A 17,772-nucleotide genomic window follows, 5' to 3' on the forward strand; every position below is an offset into this window, starting at 1 on the left:
GCACCTGACAGAAAGTGGAAATGATTCAAATGAATATCAATTCATTCCAATGAGCGGTGATCCCAGCTTTACTTTAAACAATTACTCAGCTAAAAGCCTTCACGCTCACAAATGGTTTCAGATTGGAGCAAAAAATCCAATTAGGTAGAATGTTCTGGGGAAAGGGGGAGGGGGGTGCCCAGGTATTCGTTCCGGAGAGTGCTCCCGTTCTTTTTTCCCCCCAAAACGTCCGCGAGCGTTCTGCGCGCCTGCGTCTGTGCTCTCGCGGGTTTCTCACTGTCTTTACTTGGATCTCATTTGTCTGCCAGCGACGGAGAGCATCAGAAGTGTAATGTGTAAATTCCGCTGGGACGATCTTAAATCGGCAAAACACGCTCTTGCTCTGAAACAGTAAGTCCAGGACCTGTCTAATAGAACACGGTGCTGCGACAGCTTCTGGTGTTAAATGAAAACATGTTGCTATTTAGGAGAGAGGAGAAGTTTAACAGCACTCAGAGTGTGCACGGCCCAACAAGGTGGCTGATGAGCTGTGACCACGCGCAAACACGAGCACGCACACATAGGCGGAAACATAGGCACACATAGGCAATAAATCAAGGAAATGTATATACTATTAATAATATACATTTAACATATTACAATGTAGTTGTATGTGTTACAGCAGTAATTGTGGTGTCCCCCTCAGGAATTACTATCTAATTGTCCCCCCCCAAATTGATATCAGATTTTCGCCACTGCATGCACACAAAATACGCACGCCGAAGCCTCACCGCCAAACATCCACAAGATGCATCTGCACTTAGATTATGCTACCTGATTTTGCGACCGCCAGCATCTGATAATGAGCACGCGGCAGCGTGGAATTACACAAAAGCCCACCGAATCAATTACAAGTCTAGTGGTGTGTGGTCTGCTCAAACAACACTGCGTGTGTCCAAATCCTTAAAGGAAGATCACCTTGTATTCCCTGTGTAGACACTAGTCTTCAAACGATTACAAACGTTGCTGATTAGGTGTTGCCAACATTCATTCTCATTCTCTCTCTCTCTCTCTCTCTCTCTCTCTCTCTCTCTCTCTCTCTTTCTCTCTCTCTTTCTCTCTCGCGCGCACACACACACACACACACACACACACACACTTGAGGCACTTGTGCCTCTGGACTTGCAGATAAGAGTTGTAAAGTGTCACCCAAGCCAAGCGATTCATGGCCAAGGTAAAACGGCGGTTACGGCTCCTCATCGCCTCCTGGATGCCTGGAGGGCAGCTTGCGGCGGCTCGCTTTTCCACTTCTGTAATCTGTTCTGCGTTTGTTTGTAAGTAGTCACTGTGCTTGCTTTTGTTGTGGTTGTTGCTCTGCTTGTCTCTGATTCACCAGAGAATAAACGGTCCCTGTATTGTGTTAGAGATTCCAAACGTTGCCTGTACTAGGATTTCTCACAACTCAACAAGGCCCAAAACCGATGAACATTGATCACATGAGAACACGTAAAGAGCAGCGAAACTCCAAAATTAAACGCATAACAGCAACACAACACCCTCTCTCTCTGCTCAGCTGAGCTAGGTCACTCCAACAGTTCCTGCCAAGGCTGCTGGGAAATTATGCGGCCAGTGGAAAGAGTCAAGGGCCAACAAAGTGATGCTTGGGACCAAACAGTCAAATAAGAGCATACGTTTAATAGATCTGCATTATAGGCCTACTGAGTGACACGTGTCAAATATCACTCATGCCAGTTATAAAGGGGGAGGAATATGGAAACTAATCCGTGACATGTTTTGAATTTTGAAAGGCATATTTGAACCTTGAATTTTTGGATCAGATTTTTTACATTGAAATAAATTAATATTTAAATTTTAAAGAGGTGAATTCAAAATCAACAAATTTGGTGGTGTTAAAAATGTCAATATTAAGTATTCAATTCCTTTTAAAATTCAAAACATTATGTCACTGATTTGCTTCCATAGAGGAAAGAGAGGTTGTTTGAACAGGAATTTGAAATGACTCTGTCTATGACATGTGACCAATGACCTTTTTCTTCTACTGCATTATTAACTGCACTGTGTAAAGACAGTGTAACTCAGTCAAAGACTTGGTGTTAGGCCCCTTACCTAAGAAGCAGAGTTAAATGATCAAATCACATTAACCTCCACGCCGAATAAAAAATAAACAACTTTAACTGTGTGTCTCTCTCAGTAACTCTTCCCAAAGTGGAAATGTTCTTCTAATTGGAGAGGATTAATACACTCATCCATCACTATCCCCAGCAAACAGGCCATTACTGGGCGCTGTGTATGTGTGTGTGTGTGTGTGTGTTCAGACAGTGTGGTTGATGTGTGGGTAATGACCCTTGTTAGTAGGCTATTCTACTGGGCTGTTTTACACCTTTCTTTTCACCTGCACACTGACTCCACACTCACCCCCCTCTCCGTGTACTGCTCCCCTCACTTACCACCACACCCTCACCCATACGTGAAGGTTCTCACCGCCACACTCACCCCTCCCACCTCTCCCAGACTGCAGAAGATGTTTATTGGTGCAACAAGAAGGTCCTGGGTTCGATTTCCGTATGGGGCCCTGTTCTTTGTTCAGGTGGGCTATCTTCCAGACCTTTTGTGGAGTTTGCAAGTTCTCCCCGAGCTTTCCTCTAGACTGCTCTCCTGCTCGAGTCGCTGGCCGGGACATGGGTGAGCACTTGGTCATCATGGCCCCTGGTCACGTTGATATTGCTGCCGACTGCTCCTGCCGGATGGGAAGATGCAGAGAAAGAATTTCTTCCCTATGTGTGTGTGTGTGTGTGTGTATATGTGTGTGTGTGTGTGTGTATATGTGTGTTTGTGTGTATATGTGTGTGTGTGTATATGTGTGTTTGTGTGTATATGTGTGTTTGTGTGTATATGTGTGTTTGTGTGTATATGTGTGCTTGTGTGTATATGTGTGCTTGTGTGTATACGTGTGTGTGCATGTGTGTTCTGGTGTCATCACTCCCTGCACACGTTTCTTCTTCTAGTGGGTGTGTCATGATCAACTGGTTGAAGCAACCAGGGAAATCACAATTCAAACAAAGATTAAAGTCATACTTTTACAACTTTTCTCTCCTAAAAAGGCCATTAATTCAAAAGCTTTTAACAATATCAGGGGTTGATCCGTTTCTTAGACCCTGGAGGGTAGCATTACAGTGCCATAGCCTAAACGACCTCTCTCCCTGTCTGGGTGATGTTTCCTGCCTGTGTAGGATTTGAGATCACTCCACAGGAAGTTTAATCTCCCCTACATTGACACGTGCAGGTCTGAGCGCAGGGAGACCCTGCCAACATGAAAGTCTCTCTCCTCATCGTCTGTTCCTCACTTTCTCCTCAGTCCTCAAGAGCTGTCTGTTTTCTCTCTCATGACCGTACGTTCTCAAACCATCCTTCTCTACCAGATTTCTCCTCCATCTCACCCCTCTGCTGATTGAACTCTTCCCTCCATTTGTTCAAGGCTTTTAGTGTCTTCTCCTCCAGTCACAGATCTCTCCATATCTCTCTCCATACTTGTTGTTTTCCTTATTTACATTTACATTTAGTCATTTAGCAGACGCTCTTATCTAGAGCGACTTACAGTAAGTACAGGGACATTCTTCAGAGGCAAGTAGGGTGAAGTGCCTTGCCCAAGGACACAACGTCATTTGGCACAGCCGGGAATCGAAATGGCGACTTTCAGATTACCGGCCCGATTCCCCACCGCTCAGCCACCTGACTCCTTATCATCCTTTTGTTTCCTAAGCCATGTAGTCAGATTGTTAATTACGTAGACCAACCATTTTAAATGCTGCAATACAAGGAAGGGTAGGCCTAAATGGTTGTTCAAAGCTTCATTGAAAATCAACCTTCCCAAAGTCAGTTTGACAGTTCGACTTGATAGTGTGTGTCTGTTTGATAGGGCCACATCACAGGCATGGGTAGCAGTAGAGATGGCTGCATGGACTACAAAGTGATGCAGCCCTGCCCTTTCATTTTACACCCGTGACATTTTGTAGCTTTTTCGCCGTTTTTCCTCAGGGCTGCCCATTACAGCGCCCAATCAAACAGCACTCCCCTGAGTCCCCCTGCCTGGCTTAGTCACCTGGTTTACATACTGCACCATGACATACAGCCACCAGCGAGGAGGATGAAGCGAGCGAGAGGGCAGAGAGAGAGAGCTGCAGGCTCCGTCTGATCAGGCTGGTGCCCCGGCTCAGGGCTCGCTGCTGGCCGTCTGATGCGAGGGGGCCGTCAGTCTTCTGAGGTGTCCGTTCAGATCCCCAACTTACAATAAGAGGCACATTGGGAAAATGGTGGCTATTTATTCAGTGTCACTCAGTGTTTTCTTCTGGGTAGTGTGTGTGTGTGTGTGGAGGGGGGGGGGGGAGAGAGATACGGTTTGAGCCACAGGCCATTCAGCATGCTGTTCCGAATTATGTTTGTGCGGGTCTCCTCTGCAGGGGTGTGTGGTAGCGGGTGGGGCCTCTGAAGCGAACCCTCTATCCGCCTGCCACCCTCCCACTGAGCTGTGGTTCTCCTTTGCTGTGTCATCTCACCAAGAGGTCCGCTGCTATGACAGCCGCCATAAAGATAAAGTCATTCAGACATCCTTATCAGCACAGGGAACAAGCGTGGAGGCCATGGTTTCATCGTGTTAGTGGTTAGATTGTATGTATGTGGTCCTGCGTTCTGTGTGTGTGCATGTTCACAGGCAACGTACCATACCGTTTCAGTGCTTTCCCACTGAGAGCCATGCATCTTTTTGATGAGCGCACAAATCTTGGGCCTGGATGGCGACAGTGTGTGGTCGAGGGAAAACCAATCCATACATCCCACCCCCCCACTTAAGCCTCCATAATAGGGCGATAATGCTGCGAGGACCGGCTCAGCCAATCGGAAAGGGCCCTTCAGATAGGAGGACATCCATCCAAGGAGCTCTGCTGGTTATTGATTTCCTCCGCCTACTCCTCCTCCACTGCTCTCTGCTTCCCCCCTTTGCCCACTTCAACTGTCCACATGCCTCTGTCTCTTCCATCCATTGGCCAAACTGACAAGTGTTTACAAGGGCGGGGCTAATTCTGGCAGACGGCGCGTCACGTCATCAAATGCAGGTGTGCTAATTGAAGCTCCAGGCCTTCCCCTTCAGAGGATTTCAATGAGAATAATATTCATTCACAGACCAGCAGGACACACATGCTTACACATCATGCGTTGCTAAGTACCTGCACTGTCTTCTGTCTTGTCACTACGAGATGTTGTTATGCTCTGTGAAGCCTTTTGACTTTAAAGGTTTGCTTCAAGTTTGGAATTATTCCTGTCCACTGGGGGGATTTTATATCCTATGCTATCTGCCTTGTTATTGTATGTACTTGTGCTATGCTAGCTATGCTCTAAGGCAGGGAGCTCCTCTTAAGACATAACCACACCGCCAAAGACACACCTATTTCCATAGCAATAAATGGTTAAATCAAAATTTGAGTCTCTTGACAGAACTCCCTTTACCTCTATTCGACTCATTGTCACATCTCAACCGTTTGCTTGATTTAATTCTACAACAACTGAGAAATGGGCAATCTCACAATCAAAAGGCAGAAGAAAAGAAAAAAACTACAGATACCGGCAGAGGCACAGCAATAGTTCAGGGTGAGAGAAAAGCAGAAGTGAAAGAGTCAGACCAAGAAGGAGTGGAGAGAGAGATAGAGAGAGGCATTTCAAGGCAGTCAGAAGCAGAGAGAAAAAATCAAGAGGAGGATGAGAAGGATGAGAGACAGATATCATTACTCAAACCCCTGGCACCAGACTGTGACCAACCACGGCTGCCAAGGAGCTCTCTGTCTCAGCCTTGGTCCTAATTGGTCCCAGTCAAGTGAAAAACTTGGCTGACTGGCTTCTCAGCAGCCGGCTCAACAATGCCCCCTATTGTGGGGACACCCTCACTACGGCAGACTCAGGGCTCGTCGCTTACCAATACTGCAGTGCTGCGTAGAAAATTAACAATACCGCCCCAGACTCTGAAACGAGGAGACACACAATCTACGGCTGTATGGGGTGTCGTCTAAATCCGATGTTCACCCTAAGGATGTGTTCTTTTGAGACAAGGAGCGAAAGCACAGCTTTACGGTCACAACAAGCATCTGTAAGTGTGTGTTTGTCAAATGCAGAGAAGCGTCTTTTCAGCCACACACACACACACACACACACACACACTGGCAGGTAGAACAATGGATTTGATTCATGACCCTACTGTGGAATGAACCGCCAGATGTCTTCCACTAGGGGAGAGGACTCCACACACACAGGCCCATGCTCTGCCATAAATCAGACCCGCCTAATGGTCCCTGTGCCATGGGCTTCGGGAGGACGGATGAAAGGGAGAGATGGGAACGCCGCTTGAGATCTATCCCTGCAAACGAGGGGCTTGGCTCGCAGTTCTTTGTGTTAAGAACTGGGCTTGATGTGGACCGTGGCGGTCCACCAGACCAATAATACCTCATCCATCCATGCAGGAGGAAGAAGGAGTCTAGGGCCAGGGGCTTTGAGAGATAGATTAGACATGGTACCATCTCTCTCGCACACGGACAAGGCTCATGTCGTGAAAACAAATGATGAAAAACACTCCTCGATGTCTTTTCGATGCCTGAACGTTTCATATTTGCATTGCCTGTTAGTTGACACTGTATTTTAATTAGACAGCAAAATATGGAAGTGTTCCTCCACTTACAGAGTGTGTCAGAGGTGTATTGAAGTGCATGTGCACAATGTTGTCTATTTGACAGCATTTTACCAGATACTGAGAGGAGAGAAGACTCTGGAAGGGATGAATACATTGTGACTATACAACTAACCTATAATTACAGCGTGATGAGCGCAATGCAAACATGAATTAGCTTGATGTGAATCGTTTGTTAGGGTAATTGCCTCTCCAGTGAGAATCATATTTGCATTTAGTCAACAATACTGTCTAAGCTGCATGTTAAGAGATTTGCTTTTCTTTATTGTTCAATGTATTGTAAAACACCCTTTGAGTACTGGATTAAACTGTAGAGATTAATATTGATTAATGGTTTCATTTTTCTGTCAGTTTTATCAGTGTATGAGTGGCCTTTGCTGTGGAAATAAGGTGAGAGATGGTTGGGTAAGCGGCAGACTTGTTTAGTGTTATGATTATTACATAAATATTACAATTGCATAAGAAAGTTTTCCTAAATGCATTTTAAAGCAAAACATTTTTTCTAGTTTATCCCTTCCATACATCCTTCCAAATCGCTCTAAGCTATTCTTGGCTCCAAATCAGTGAACAAAAAAGGCTTGTGATTTGACACGGAACAGATGAATTGTTGTTTGTTTGAAGGAGAGAGATAAAAAGAGAGCGGTAGAAAGGATCGAAAAATCTGTCTCATAGGAACGTGTGGATGACTAGTCCCCAACAGAGAACATTATGTTGGTCCACGTGCTGAATACTAAAATCAGTAAATACACACACACGCACACACCCACACACACACACACACACACACACACACACACACACACACACAGCTGAGAGCCATGGCCACAGGAGGTGTTTCCAGCAGCATTTGCCTCCTGTCAGACTGTGAAGGTAAGACGGCTCAGACATGTCCCCGAACACTGTCACCATCTTCTGCTTGTGTCCGGCTGTTTTACTGCATGCATGTTTGGATGTTTATATAGTATGAGTCTCCCCTGTAAAATATGGAAGAAGAAAAAAGTCTGAACACTAGCTAGGTATTCTGCATTCAAAGTTATCATCTTATAGTTCATGATAAAAATTCAGTCAATAAAGTCGAAGATAAATACCAAAGCACATAATTCTATTATAATATAATTATATTTCTAGCATGTAATCTTGGATTTACACAAATGACAAAGTAAAAAAGAAAGTGGCAGATTAATGTTATCTAGCTGGGAGATATGCTGTCCTAAAGGAAGGCTGTAAATAAAATAAGTGTAACTGTTGTGGGGTTAAAGAAATACTTGACTCCGCAAATAGAGAATGTAAGTAAACTCTTGAAACACCTTGAGGGTTTCTAAAGGTTCATCAAAAGTCTTATGTCTCTTATGTCTGACCCCAACCCCAAAACATGGAAGGGTTTAAGCAAAAGTCTTCTTGAGTCGATAATCCAGATAAACACCAATTGCAGGCACTGAGAGAAAGTGTTCAAACCTGCCTCGGAGACACAGTTCACAGAGTGCCTGCTGTACACACTAAGAATGACTGCACCAACTGACATCTCTTTTGAAATTTGATCCAAGGTTGCAGTGTAACTGCACAATCTGTATGCTTGCCAGAAGAGAGGCAGTGACTGTCAGCGGAGGCAAAGCAATATACCCAGAAGACTAACAAAGAGTGTTGCCACACTAACGATGAACCGACAGGCTCATTAAATTGAGCATGCGCAATGTACCGTATACATGTTTATCAAAACGACTCCATTAGATAAAACACCCTGAAGAGACTCTAGATCAGGAGCCAGGAAGCACACAGACACACATGCGCAGATCTTAAAATGTTTGAATGTGATTCCTTCAAATCACAGGCAATTGGAATAGGCTGGCTGGACCAGATGATTTGGTAGTCAACCTATAGTCATAGAACCTACTGTACATTCTCTTCTATTCAGAGGTTGCACAGCTCTTTTTTTCCTTGGAAAAGTGTGAGTGTTTGGAGAGGTGACTTGAACAGACTCATGAAAAACTTAACATACATGAATGTGGAAAAAGCAATATGATTGTATCTCAGGACATCATTTACCATTCTGTGCAAAAGGTATGAAGAAAATTATGTTTTCACCTTTACTATATACATGTACACAACAAATCATTATTTCTCTATACAGTTATCTTTGCCACTGTATCCGAATTGTGCTAAATTGTAAATGGATCTGATGTTAATAATGCAAGGCTTTAGAAGTATATTTTTGCGTGTTGCAGCAGCAGTAGCCCTGAACTGGAGCAGAATGGCCGCAGAGCATGAAATGAAAGCTGCAGTGACTGAAACACTCAAACATTCTCCAGGGAGAGGTGAGGGATTTGGGAAAAAATTTCATGTCAAATAAGTTTTGAGCCCTCAAAATCGTTTTATGATGAAAAATAAATGTGTTAATTAAAAAAAACTGAATTTATTTCGATTTATGATTGTTCATTGCATATTGAGAATTTTAAAAAAAGAACACAACTGTTTTTGTGACTCCTGTAGTGCAGGGCATTTTGACATTCTACTGGATCTCATTGGGAGTGATAGGCATTGACAAACGACTACATATAAATGTGAAAAATAGGGTATATATGGATGATTTTTTAAACCCAGTATGTCTTACTTTGATTGTCCTTCTTCAACAGAAATGTGCTCTTATGATTAGGCAAGTCAGAATACATTACCTACATAAATGTTAGCCCTTCTACTCTCAAATAATTTCCTTGTTTCCAGTGCTGACCAGCGGGACAATTAGCATGCAAATATCGTTCCTCATTGACATTATGCAAAAGCACAAGGGCAAACCTTGCCACAAGCTGTTTCACAGTGAAAGAAGGACAAATAAAAAAACTGCAGAAGCCTAAGGACCATTGTTTCCTCACTGTCTGCTACCGTTGAAGACATATCACATGACACATTAGGTAAAGAGGTAGTCTGCTCACACACACACACACACACACCCACACACCCACACACACACACTACCCAGAGATCAGGTTCAAACTGTTTGCATCAGATACCCTGTTGCAAGAGGAAGGACTGCGTTAGTTTCTTGAGTGTGCTAACGGCTTATCTTCCACAGACTGAAAGGCCCAGAGAAGTAACGCAGGGCTGGATTAATCTACGGAATCTCCAATTCCAAAAGAACATTCAAGAAATAGAATGAAATCTTACTTACAGCGGAGCCTGGAAATGGACTAGAGAAACAGTTAAAAGACACAGATAAAAGAAAAGAGGTAGAAAGATAGGAGGTGTAGGATAAGGAGAAGGAAACAGACCATCTCCACAGGAGAGACCGGAAACTAGACGCTTTCTAAAGGCATGAAGAACTGTCTACAGGAACCTTTTTTAGATCCTAGTCAACCAATCAAATATCTGAAAATCCAGCTGAGAACGAAACCATGAGAGACACGAAACAATGAGGTAACTGACATTTTCCCCTGAGCTCTGATCAGACCAGACCCAAGCCAGTGTAGCCAAGATGATGCAGCAGATTCTGAGGGACATGTACATTGAGCCAGACCTGTTGGCTGAGCTGAACGAGGAGCAGAAACAGATTCTGTTCTACAAGATCCGCCAGGAACAGGTCCGACGCTGGAATGAGAGGGAGAACCCAAAAAAGGACCAGGACCAGGAACCAGATCAGAACCAGAAATTGGAACATCAGACACAGGACAAAGATAAGAAGGGTAAGTCTTAAACAGTGAAGCCAACTGTGTCTGGGAGTGTTGATTGTGGTGTCTGTTTTCCCGATGCCAAGTTTCTCTGCGTTCCATGCCAACATTCCCCAAATGTTCCCACAGTATTCTGTAGCCAAATAGAGTAAATTACATTTTAAAACAACTAATAATGACAGAATAACAGATTTTTGATTTCAGTTTTTTATCTCATGCTTAATCGGTCGGCACATCAGCTGCTGACTCACTACAGCTCTTAAGACTGCTCGATGTTGCTAACCGGGCTGTGCCTGCTCCCTCAGCAGGTGAGAGGAGCATCCAGTGGATGGTGGGCAGTGATGGAGACGTGTGGGTGTGGGTAATGGGCGAAGCCCCAGGGGATAAGTCCTACAATGACATCATCAGGGAGCTGATGGAGGAGAGGGCCAGACGGCAGGCACAGCAGGAGGCCCAGGAGCACTGGTGAGGAGAGGGAGGGAGGGAGGGAGGGGAGGGGAGGGGAGGGGAGGGGAGGAGGGAGGGAGGGAGGGAGGGAGGGAGGGAGGGAGGGAGGGAGGGAGGGAGGGAGGGAGGGAGGGAGGGAGGGAGGGAGGGAGGGAGGGAGGGAGGGAGGGAGGGAGGGAGGGCAGCCTTAACCCTCCTCTCTAATGCCGCAGGCGTGCCAAGGAGGCAGAGATCGAGAAGAAGTTTCGGGACGCCATGGCGAAGGAGAAGGCCAGGTTTGTGGCCGGGAAGTGGAAGGAGGAGACGGAGGATCGCAGGGCTGCCAAGCAGGAAGAGGAACGCATCCAGGAAGAACTCAAGGTCAGGAAGTGACCATCGCGTGACTTCTTGGTAATGGGGTAAATCCCAGATCTACACTATACTGCCGAAAGTATTCACTCGTCTGGCTCCACACGCTAATGAACGTCAATAACATCCCATTCTTAAACCATAGGATTTGATATGATGTCGGCCCAGCTTTTACAGCTATAACATCATCAAGTCTTCTAGGAAGGCTTTTCACAAGGTTTAGGAGTGTGTTTATGGGAATTTTGGACCATTCTTCCAGAAGTGCATTTGTGAGGCCAGACAGATGTTGGACAAGAGGGCCTGGCTGGCAGTCTCCTCTCTAATCCATAGAGGTCAGGACTCTGTGCAGGCCAGTCAAGTTCTTCCACACCAAACTCGCTCAGCCATGTCTTTATGGCCCTTACTTTGTGCACCTGAATTCAATGATTTGGATAGCTGAGTGAATTATTTTGGCATTTCAGTGTATTTTAAAATATAAATAGAGTGTGGAGTAGAGTTACGGATATATATCTACACAACAAAGCAGTTCATAAAAGCCACGGTACATAGTATGCACTAGGCTAGTCAGCTGGAATGTGGCCCCCCAGGTCTGATTGTGACGTGAATGATGGGGGATCTTATGTTGCACTTTGGGAAAAGCGAGCGTGATTTCTTTTCCTATACAATCCAAGCGAAGCCCGCCTCTAGGGCTAGGCATTTTATTTGCCAAACCGGCTTGTGAGAGCAGTCCTCTTAAATATTAAAGTCTTTAAGCTCGCAGCTACTCACAGAGCGACCTGTTAGAGTCAGAACATCTTCTCGATATAGCTCCCAGCATGCTTTATTTGGCGGTGAGTTGAAATATGAGTGTAGGCTCTGGCGGTCGATAGTCAATTTGGCAAGTTCCCCAGCAGGGGAAAATCAAGCAGATAAGAGGGATCTGTGGGTAGAGAGCAACTGGATCTCCCTTATAGAGGACACAGAAACACTGGTTCAGTGTGTGTGTGTGTGTGTGTGTGTGTGTGTGTGTGTGTGTGTGTGTGTGTGTATGCTCATGCTAATGTAGTGTATGAGTTATGGTTTCTGAAAAGCCCCAAAAAGTGAATTCAAATGATCACCAATCTAAATCATGCACAAACAATGTGTTTTGTGATGTTTGAAGAACAGTAGACACACATAGGTTACAGTGCAGTAAAAGGTATAAGAGAAGCTTGTGCTGTAAGAGGTGTAACCTTGTTGTGCATCGGTGGAGTCAGGGTTGTGGTGGTTTGCATTTCCTTTTGTTTTTGTTGATAAGAAACGTGCCTAGTTTCTTGTTTCCATGATTTTTTAATGGTTGTCTTGTTCTACAATGTCTTGCTAAAAATTAATACCAAAAACAACAGAACTGTAATAGGCTAGCATCAGGACCGTATCTCACGATGAATAAATAATCGCGGACTCATATTAAATGGTTCCATCGGTTTTATCTGTCGACGTGGGATAACTTGAAATGAATAATAAGAAAAGTAAAACATCCAAACTAACTGCTGCATTAGACTCCCTACGGCTAATCCTTTGATGTCCTGACAGAATTGGCTGTTGTCCTGCGCAAAAACAGAGTTAGACAGAACGTTAAATGTCATAAGGGATGTCGAGTTTAAACACTAGCGAACAGGTGTGTATATATATTATATATAATATATTTTGACATTAGCGGGATATTTACAAGGTGAGTTGATGAGCCAAACAGTTTTGCGATAGGTTGTGATATGGCGGAAATATTAGCCTACCAATTGTTGTGCGGGATTTTAAATGGAAGTGAATAATATTACGGACTCAAAGGTAGCCGATGCATCTGTAAAAGTGTGTGTGCATCATACATATCAGAAATGATTAAAGACACAGGAAGTTGTGTTAGAACGAGAGGAGGGATTAAGAGAGTTGGGAGTCTGGAGAGGTGGGATGTTGTTGAGAAGGTGGTCACGCTGTTGTGGCTCAAAACTCTGTAACAGCTCTGGAGAACATTGACAGTCTCGGGTGATTTAGCACCCACATGAATGAGACCTTCTTAAGAAACTCGTCAAATATTAAACAGCTCGTTCATCATTCCCTCCCTCGACGCTCTGCTGGCTTGGAGGAGAAGTGCTGAGTCATTAAACATTTCCCTCTCACTCTCTCCGAAGCTGAGAAAGAGAGGGAGGAGAGAGAAAGAGATGATAAAAGAGCGATGTCTCAGATAACCGCTGAATTTCTACCAGGGTACCTATCTACCCTGAAGGGATTCTTTTTTATTTTTCATTACTCCATTCTCTGCCTCACACACTAATCTGTTCATTCACATTCACATATTAATTCCATCCATTTACTCACTTACCCAACTATTTGCAGAATAATTTACTCATACACTCACAGCCAAATGTCAGACTCTACACAACATGTTTCTGACTGAGCTGAGAAACATTCCAGAACAGAATGTCAGATGACCTCTTACAGAATAAGTGAACACGAGACGAGCGCTAACTCTGCACACAGCAGCCCCGTCCTTTTCTGGCTGTTCATGTCCCCTGCTGGCCTCCATACTCGACACACTCCCTTTGCCAATTAGCCTACCTTCCCGTCAACAACTGCATCAACTCTCTCAGTCCAACCCTGCAAGCAGAATATCCTGTGCCGCTCACTGAGAGCACACCGGTCAACAACAGCCGACTGTCGTTTTTGTTTCTATAATGATGTGGTAATTATTTTTAATGTGATGAATTACGATGCCTTAGTGGTTCAGATTACCACAATGCCATGTGTTTGTCCTCGGGAATGAATTATTCACTCAATTATTTCCACTTCAGTCCAAATGATGAGCTGAACACTAGTGTTCATCTCTGGTGTACAGGAGTGTATGATAGTGGAGAATTAGATCATTAGCAAGGCTGAGGCAAGGCCTGCCAAGTTATGACATCCCATAATATGTCATTTTTGAATGGAATACCTCTGTAGTTTTGTGTGCCTGCATACTTGAGTTTGTGTCGCTCACTGTGTGTGTGTTTACGTACCTTACACTTTTCTGCTTCCACAGAGGAGGGAGGAGGAGGAGAGGCAGCGAGGAGAAGAGGAGATCAAGCGAGCAGAGGAGAAGAGAGCGAAGGAGTTGTATCTCTCCCTGGAGCGGGAGCAGCGAAGAAGTGAAAAGGAGGACAAGGATTGGGAGGAGCAGTGTGAGTCAGCTCTTTACCCAGTCTTTTCCTTCTCCACCCCTCCATCTATCTCTACCCTCTCATCCATAAACCCTGCTATCCTCTAACCTCTAAATTCTGACAGCATTTTCTCTAGCGACTGTTTTTCTCTAAAGTTTAAAATTCAAACTCTCCTAGAGGACATAAGATGAATTTGGGTAAAATAGAATGTGTGTGTAATGAGCCATACACTGTATCACAACCGAAAATAACAGATGCAGACACCCAAACAAATACCTCCTCTTTTCTCCTCTCCTCTCCTCTTCCCCAGTGCGTCGCTCCAAGAAGGCAGATGAGGAGAGGCAGAGCAGGGCCCGCCGGGCCAGGGACGAGTCCCAGCGGCAGTCCGTCCGGGCCCTGGGGAAGGGCCGCGTGGCGGGGCTCAGCGGCCTCTTCCAGACGCCCCCTGCTCACGGCCCCGGGCCCACCATGAGCCGCAGACACAGCAGCGACCTGGAGTCGTCGTCGTCTCCTGCCCGCCAGGGCCCTGGAGCTCACGGCTCGGAGCACAGCCGGTCAGGTCCACAGACACCAGCCACTTTGTTTTACCGGCGCAGGCACAGCCGCCGACACAGCCACATGATCTCCCAGCCTCTGGACAGGTACATCTCAAAGACACTAGGGACTGCAGTACAACATGGTGGTTTAGGATGGTACAGAGCTGCAGCTCGTGTAGGTTTTTACTGTAAGTATGCTATTCATATTTAGTTTATAGTCTTAAACGATCGGGCTGGTGAGACTAGGTGGAAATGAATGCAGAATGTAATGAACACATAAAGGAGTTTCAAACATTATTGACTTGACAAATGCTGTCTGCTCTTCAATAAGTGCTTTGGGTCAGGGGATCTCTGCTTTGGGCGGGTTTAAAGACTAGCTTGACGCGTTTTGCTGTCAGGGTCTTTAATACCTGTTCTTTGGGATTCTCAGGATTGTCTTTCCCTCACCATGCTTCTGTCTTCGTCTTTCTTTGCTCCTGTGCTGTTCTCCTCATCTCTCTAGTCCTGCGTGGGTGAGGGGACCAAGGCCGAGCTCAAAGGAGTGTGTTCTTCTGTGGTTCAAAGAGGAGCAGGGGCCCAAACAGGCTGGCTACGAGCGCAACAGCACCACTATCGCCCCCTGGTTTCATGGTGAGTACTGCGTTTGAACGAATGACTGCCATATCCACAGGGCCAGTGTAATGTCCTTTAATAAGTTTCCGGTGTGAAAAAAAAATCACCAACCTTTCAAATGAGAAAGACGATAATGTCCTTTTGTGTCGTATTAATGTGCCACACAACAAGTTATTTAGCCCGAAATGTTTCTGTTTTAGTGTAGGCATAAATTCAGCCTCCTGGTAGATCTCTTTCACTTGCACCACACACAGAGTTGTTAGTAGCCAGAGGGATGGATCTCCTCAATAATTCATGGGCCACCTACACTAATTACAGGCGAGAGGCCCTAAGCTTTGTGCCTCCGTAATGGGTCACAGTGTGTGGCTCCTGCTTGAGTAAAATGACACAAGGCCAGATGAATGGAGCCATGAGAGCAGAGGAGGCTTCACAGGGCCCTCTCAATGCCAACACGCTGTATGAGGCCGGCAGTGAAGTAGGCACAAACTCCCGCTTGACACTGAGAAGAGTCCAGCCCGGTTTAAATGGTTTTCAGCCTTTTTTTTTTGTTTCTCGCACTGTTTAACAGTGACAATCTGGTTGAGATCCGTTTCAGACGAGGCACCTGACCCCCTTCTCTCCATCGCCAGGCCTGATCTCAAGACAGGACTCGGAAATGCTGCTGATGAATGCCAGCGCGGGCTCCTTCCTGGTTCGCCTCAGTGACATGATCTGGGGCTACACCCTCTCCTGCCGCACGCCCCACGGCTTCAAGCACTTCCTCATTGACGCCTCCGCCGACTATTACAGTTTCCTGGGCGTGGACCAGAACCGCCACGCCACACTGGCCGACCTCGTCGACTTCCACAAGGTCGGCTGGGGGTCCAGGGTGGGGCTCTGCTCAGCTGTCAGGAAGGAAGAGATTTTAGTATCAAATGCCTCAGTACAGCGTTTCAGTTACATTCAAATATGCATGTGGATGGCAGTTTGTGTCAAACCAAATCCATGTTGCATTACATGGTAGTCATCCTTCTATAAAATGTACTTGTTAACTCTTAACTACACCCCTCAACTACAATCGACTTATTTTTTATCTTATCTTATCTTATCTTAAATATAGCAACAAATATCCTGCATGTCTGACCTAATACCCTGACTTTCTTCAGAGAAATGGCGTAACCATGGAAACATTTTTCCCTGAAGTAAAAACAGGCAGACAGGATTGGAAAGTGTGAACTGTGAAATCTGTGACATTCATTGTATGCTAATGTTGTTGGAATGGTGCAGCTTGATAGAATCAACACTCTGTACTCCCTCACATGTACACACACACACACACACACACAAACTACACAATCACTTGAACATGATTCATCTTGAAAATTCATATCAGTCTTGGAAAAATCCATCATGGCATGAAAGCTATTTAGTGTAATATAACCATGTCAGATATGTTATCTGTGTGTGTGTCTTCAGGAAGAGGTGATCACCACATCAGGAGGGGAGCTTCTACTGGAACCTTGCAGAAGAACAGCTTCTTCCACAGACTACGGGGAACTATTTAAGTGACGGATCTCCTTCAGCTCCTTCTCATGCTGTACAGAACCTGTGTTCAAAACCTCTCAGGGTTTATTTGGAAGGAGAAAAAAAAAAAAAACACTAACACAAAAAACGTAACTGAAACTCAGCTCTCAGGAATCTGTTCAACTGTGAAGCTCATTTCTACCAGCCCTAAATCATACCACTGGACTGTCCTCTCAGATGAACTCTCCAGTGTCCAACTGCAAGGCCTCCACGCGCCAACGGCAGGGTCGAATCTCAAGTGAACAAAGTACTTGCTGCCAGTTATTTGGGAGCTTAAACCGGCTCTGAGCTAAGACTGACGATGCATTACAATGTTCATCTCATCCACCGAGTCTGCCAGGGGGGTGCATGGATGCAAGGCCAACGGTGATGTGGAGACATGACCAACACAGAGGATGTAAGAACCTGAGGTGAACTGAGACAGCGCTGAAGCATTTAGACTTTTTATTTATATTTTTTGGGGGGGGGGCGGGGACGCTTGTAAAGTGTGGTTTTGGCTCAGACAAACACCCACGCTGTCACTTTACAGCTAAGTTGAGAATTCAGACTACTCACTTTGTGCCTCAAGTAAACCTCCTCCTCGAACTGTGCAACTTCCACATCTGAGATGCAGAACACATTAGGATGACACACACACACACACAGTTGCCTTAAGATGTTCTGCTTCTGGGCCGTCTATTAAATCTTCAAAGTGGAGTCAGGGAGGTGACTTTGGGCTTGTTATGGTGTCA

At 45.3% G+C, this 17,772-nt stretch overlaps 1 protein-coding gene across 3 annotated transcripts; it reads left to right on the forward strand.

Moving 5' to 3' along the window:
• Positions 1-9,718: 9,718 nt before the first annotated feature.
• LOC146268547 (SH2 domain-containing protein 4B-like) lies at positions 9,719-17,762 on the forward strand. 3 transcript variants are annotated; one of them, XM_084710072.1, is made up of 8 exons: positions 9,722-10,401; positions 10,692-10,851; positions 11,046-11,193; positions 14,213-14,351; positions 14,641-14,971; positions 15,369-15,496; positions 16,108-16,328; positions 16,934-17,762. In XM_084710072.1, the coding sequence occupies exons 1-8, from the start codon at positions 10,194-10,196 to the stop codon at positions 17,024-17,026; spliced, it is 1,428 nt and encodes a 475-aa protein (XP_084566198.1). In that variant the 5' UTR covers positions 9,722-10,193; the 3' UTR covers positions 17,027-17,762. The 3 variants fall into 3 exon arrangements, with proteins under 3 accessions (XP_084566200.1, XP_084566198.1, XP_084566199.1); XM_084710073.1 differs by having other exon boundaries at positions 10,695-10,851; XM_084710074.1 differs by lacking the exon at positions 16,934-17,762 and having other exon boundaries at positions 9,719-10,401; positions 16,047-16,305.
• Positions 17,763-17,772: the final 10 nt, after the last annotated feature.

The sequence above is a fragment of the Hypomesus nipponensis genome, chromosome 11 (genome assembly GCF_054491055.1).
Source record: "Hypomesus nipponensis isolate SF chromosome 11, ASM5449105v1, whole genome shotgun sequence".
Classification (NCBI taxonomy): Eukaryota; Metazoa; Chordata; class Actinopteri; order Osmeriformes; family Osmeridae; genus Hypomesus; species Hypomesus nipponensis.

What these genes read in the sequence shown, in the direction of transcription:
- LOC146268547 (XM_084710072.1), top strand. Translation starts at nt 10,194, where the DNA reads ATGATGCAGCAGATTCTGAGGGACATGTACATTGAGCCAGACCTGTTG. An exon ending in GCATCCAGGAAGAACTCAAG is followed by an intron (nt 11,194 to 14,212) that starts GTCAGGAAGTGA and finishes CTGCTTCCACAG; the next exon opens with AGGAGGGAGGAGGAGGAGAG. An exon ending in ACCTCGTCGACTTCCACAAG is followed by an intron (nt 16,329 to 16,933) that starts GTCGGCTGGGGG and finishes GTGTGTCTTCAG; the next exon opens with GAAGAGGTGATCACCACATC.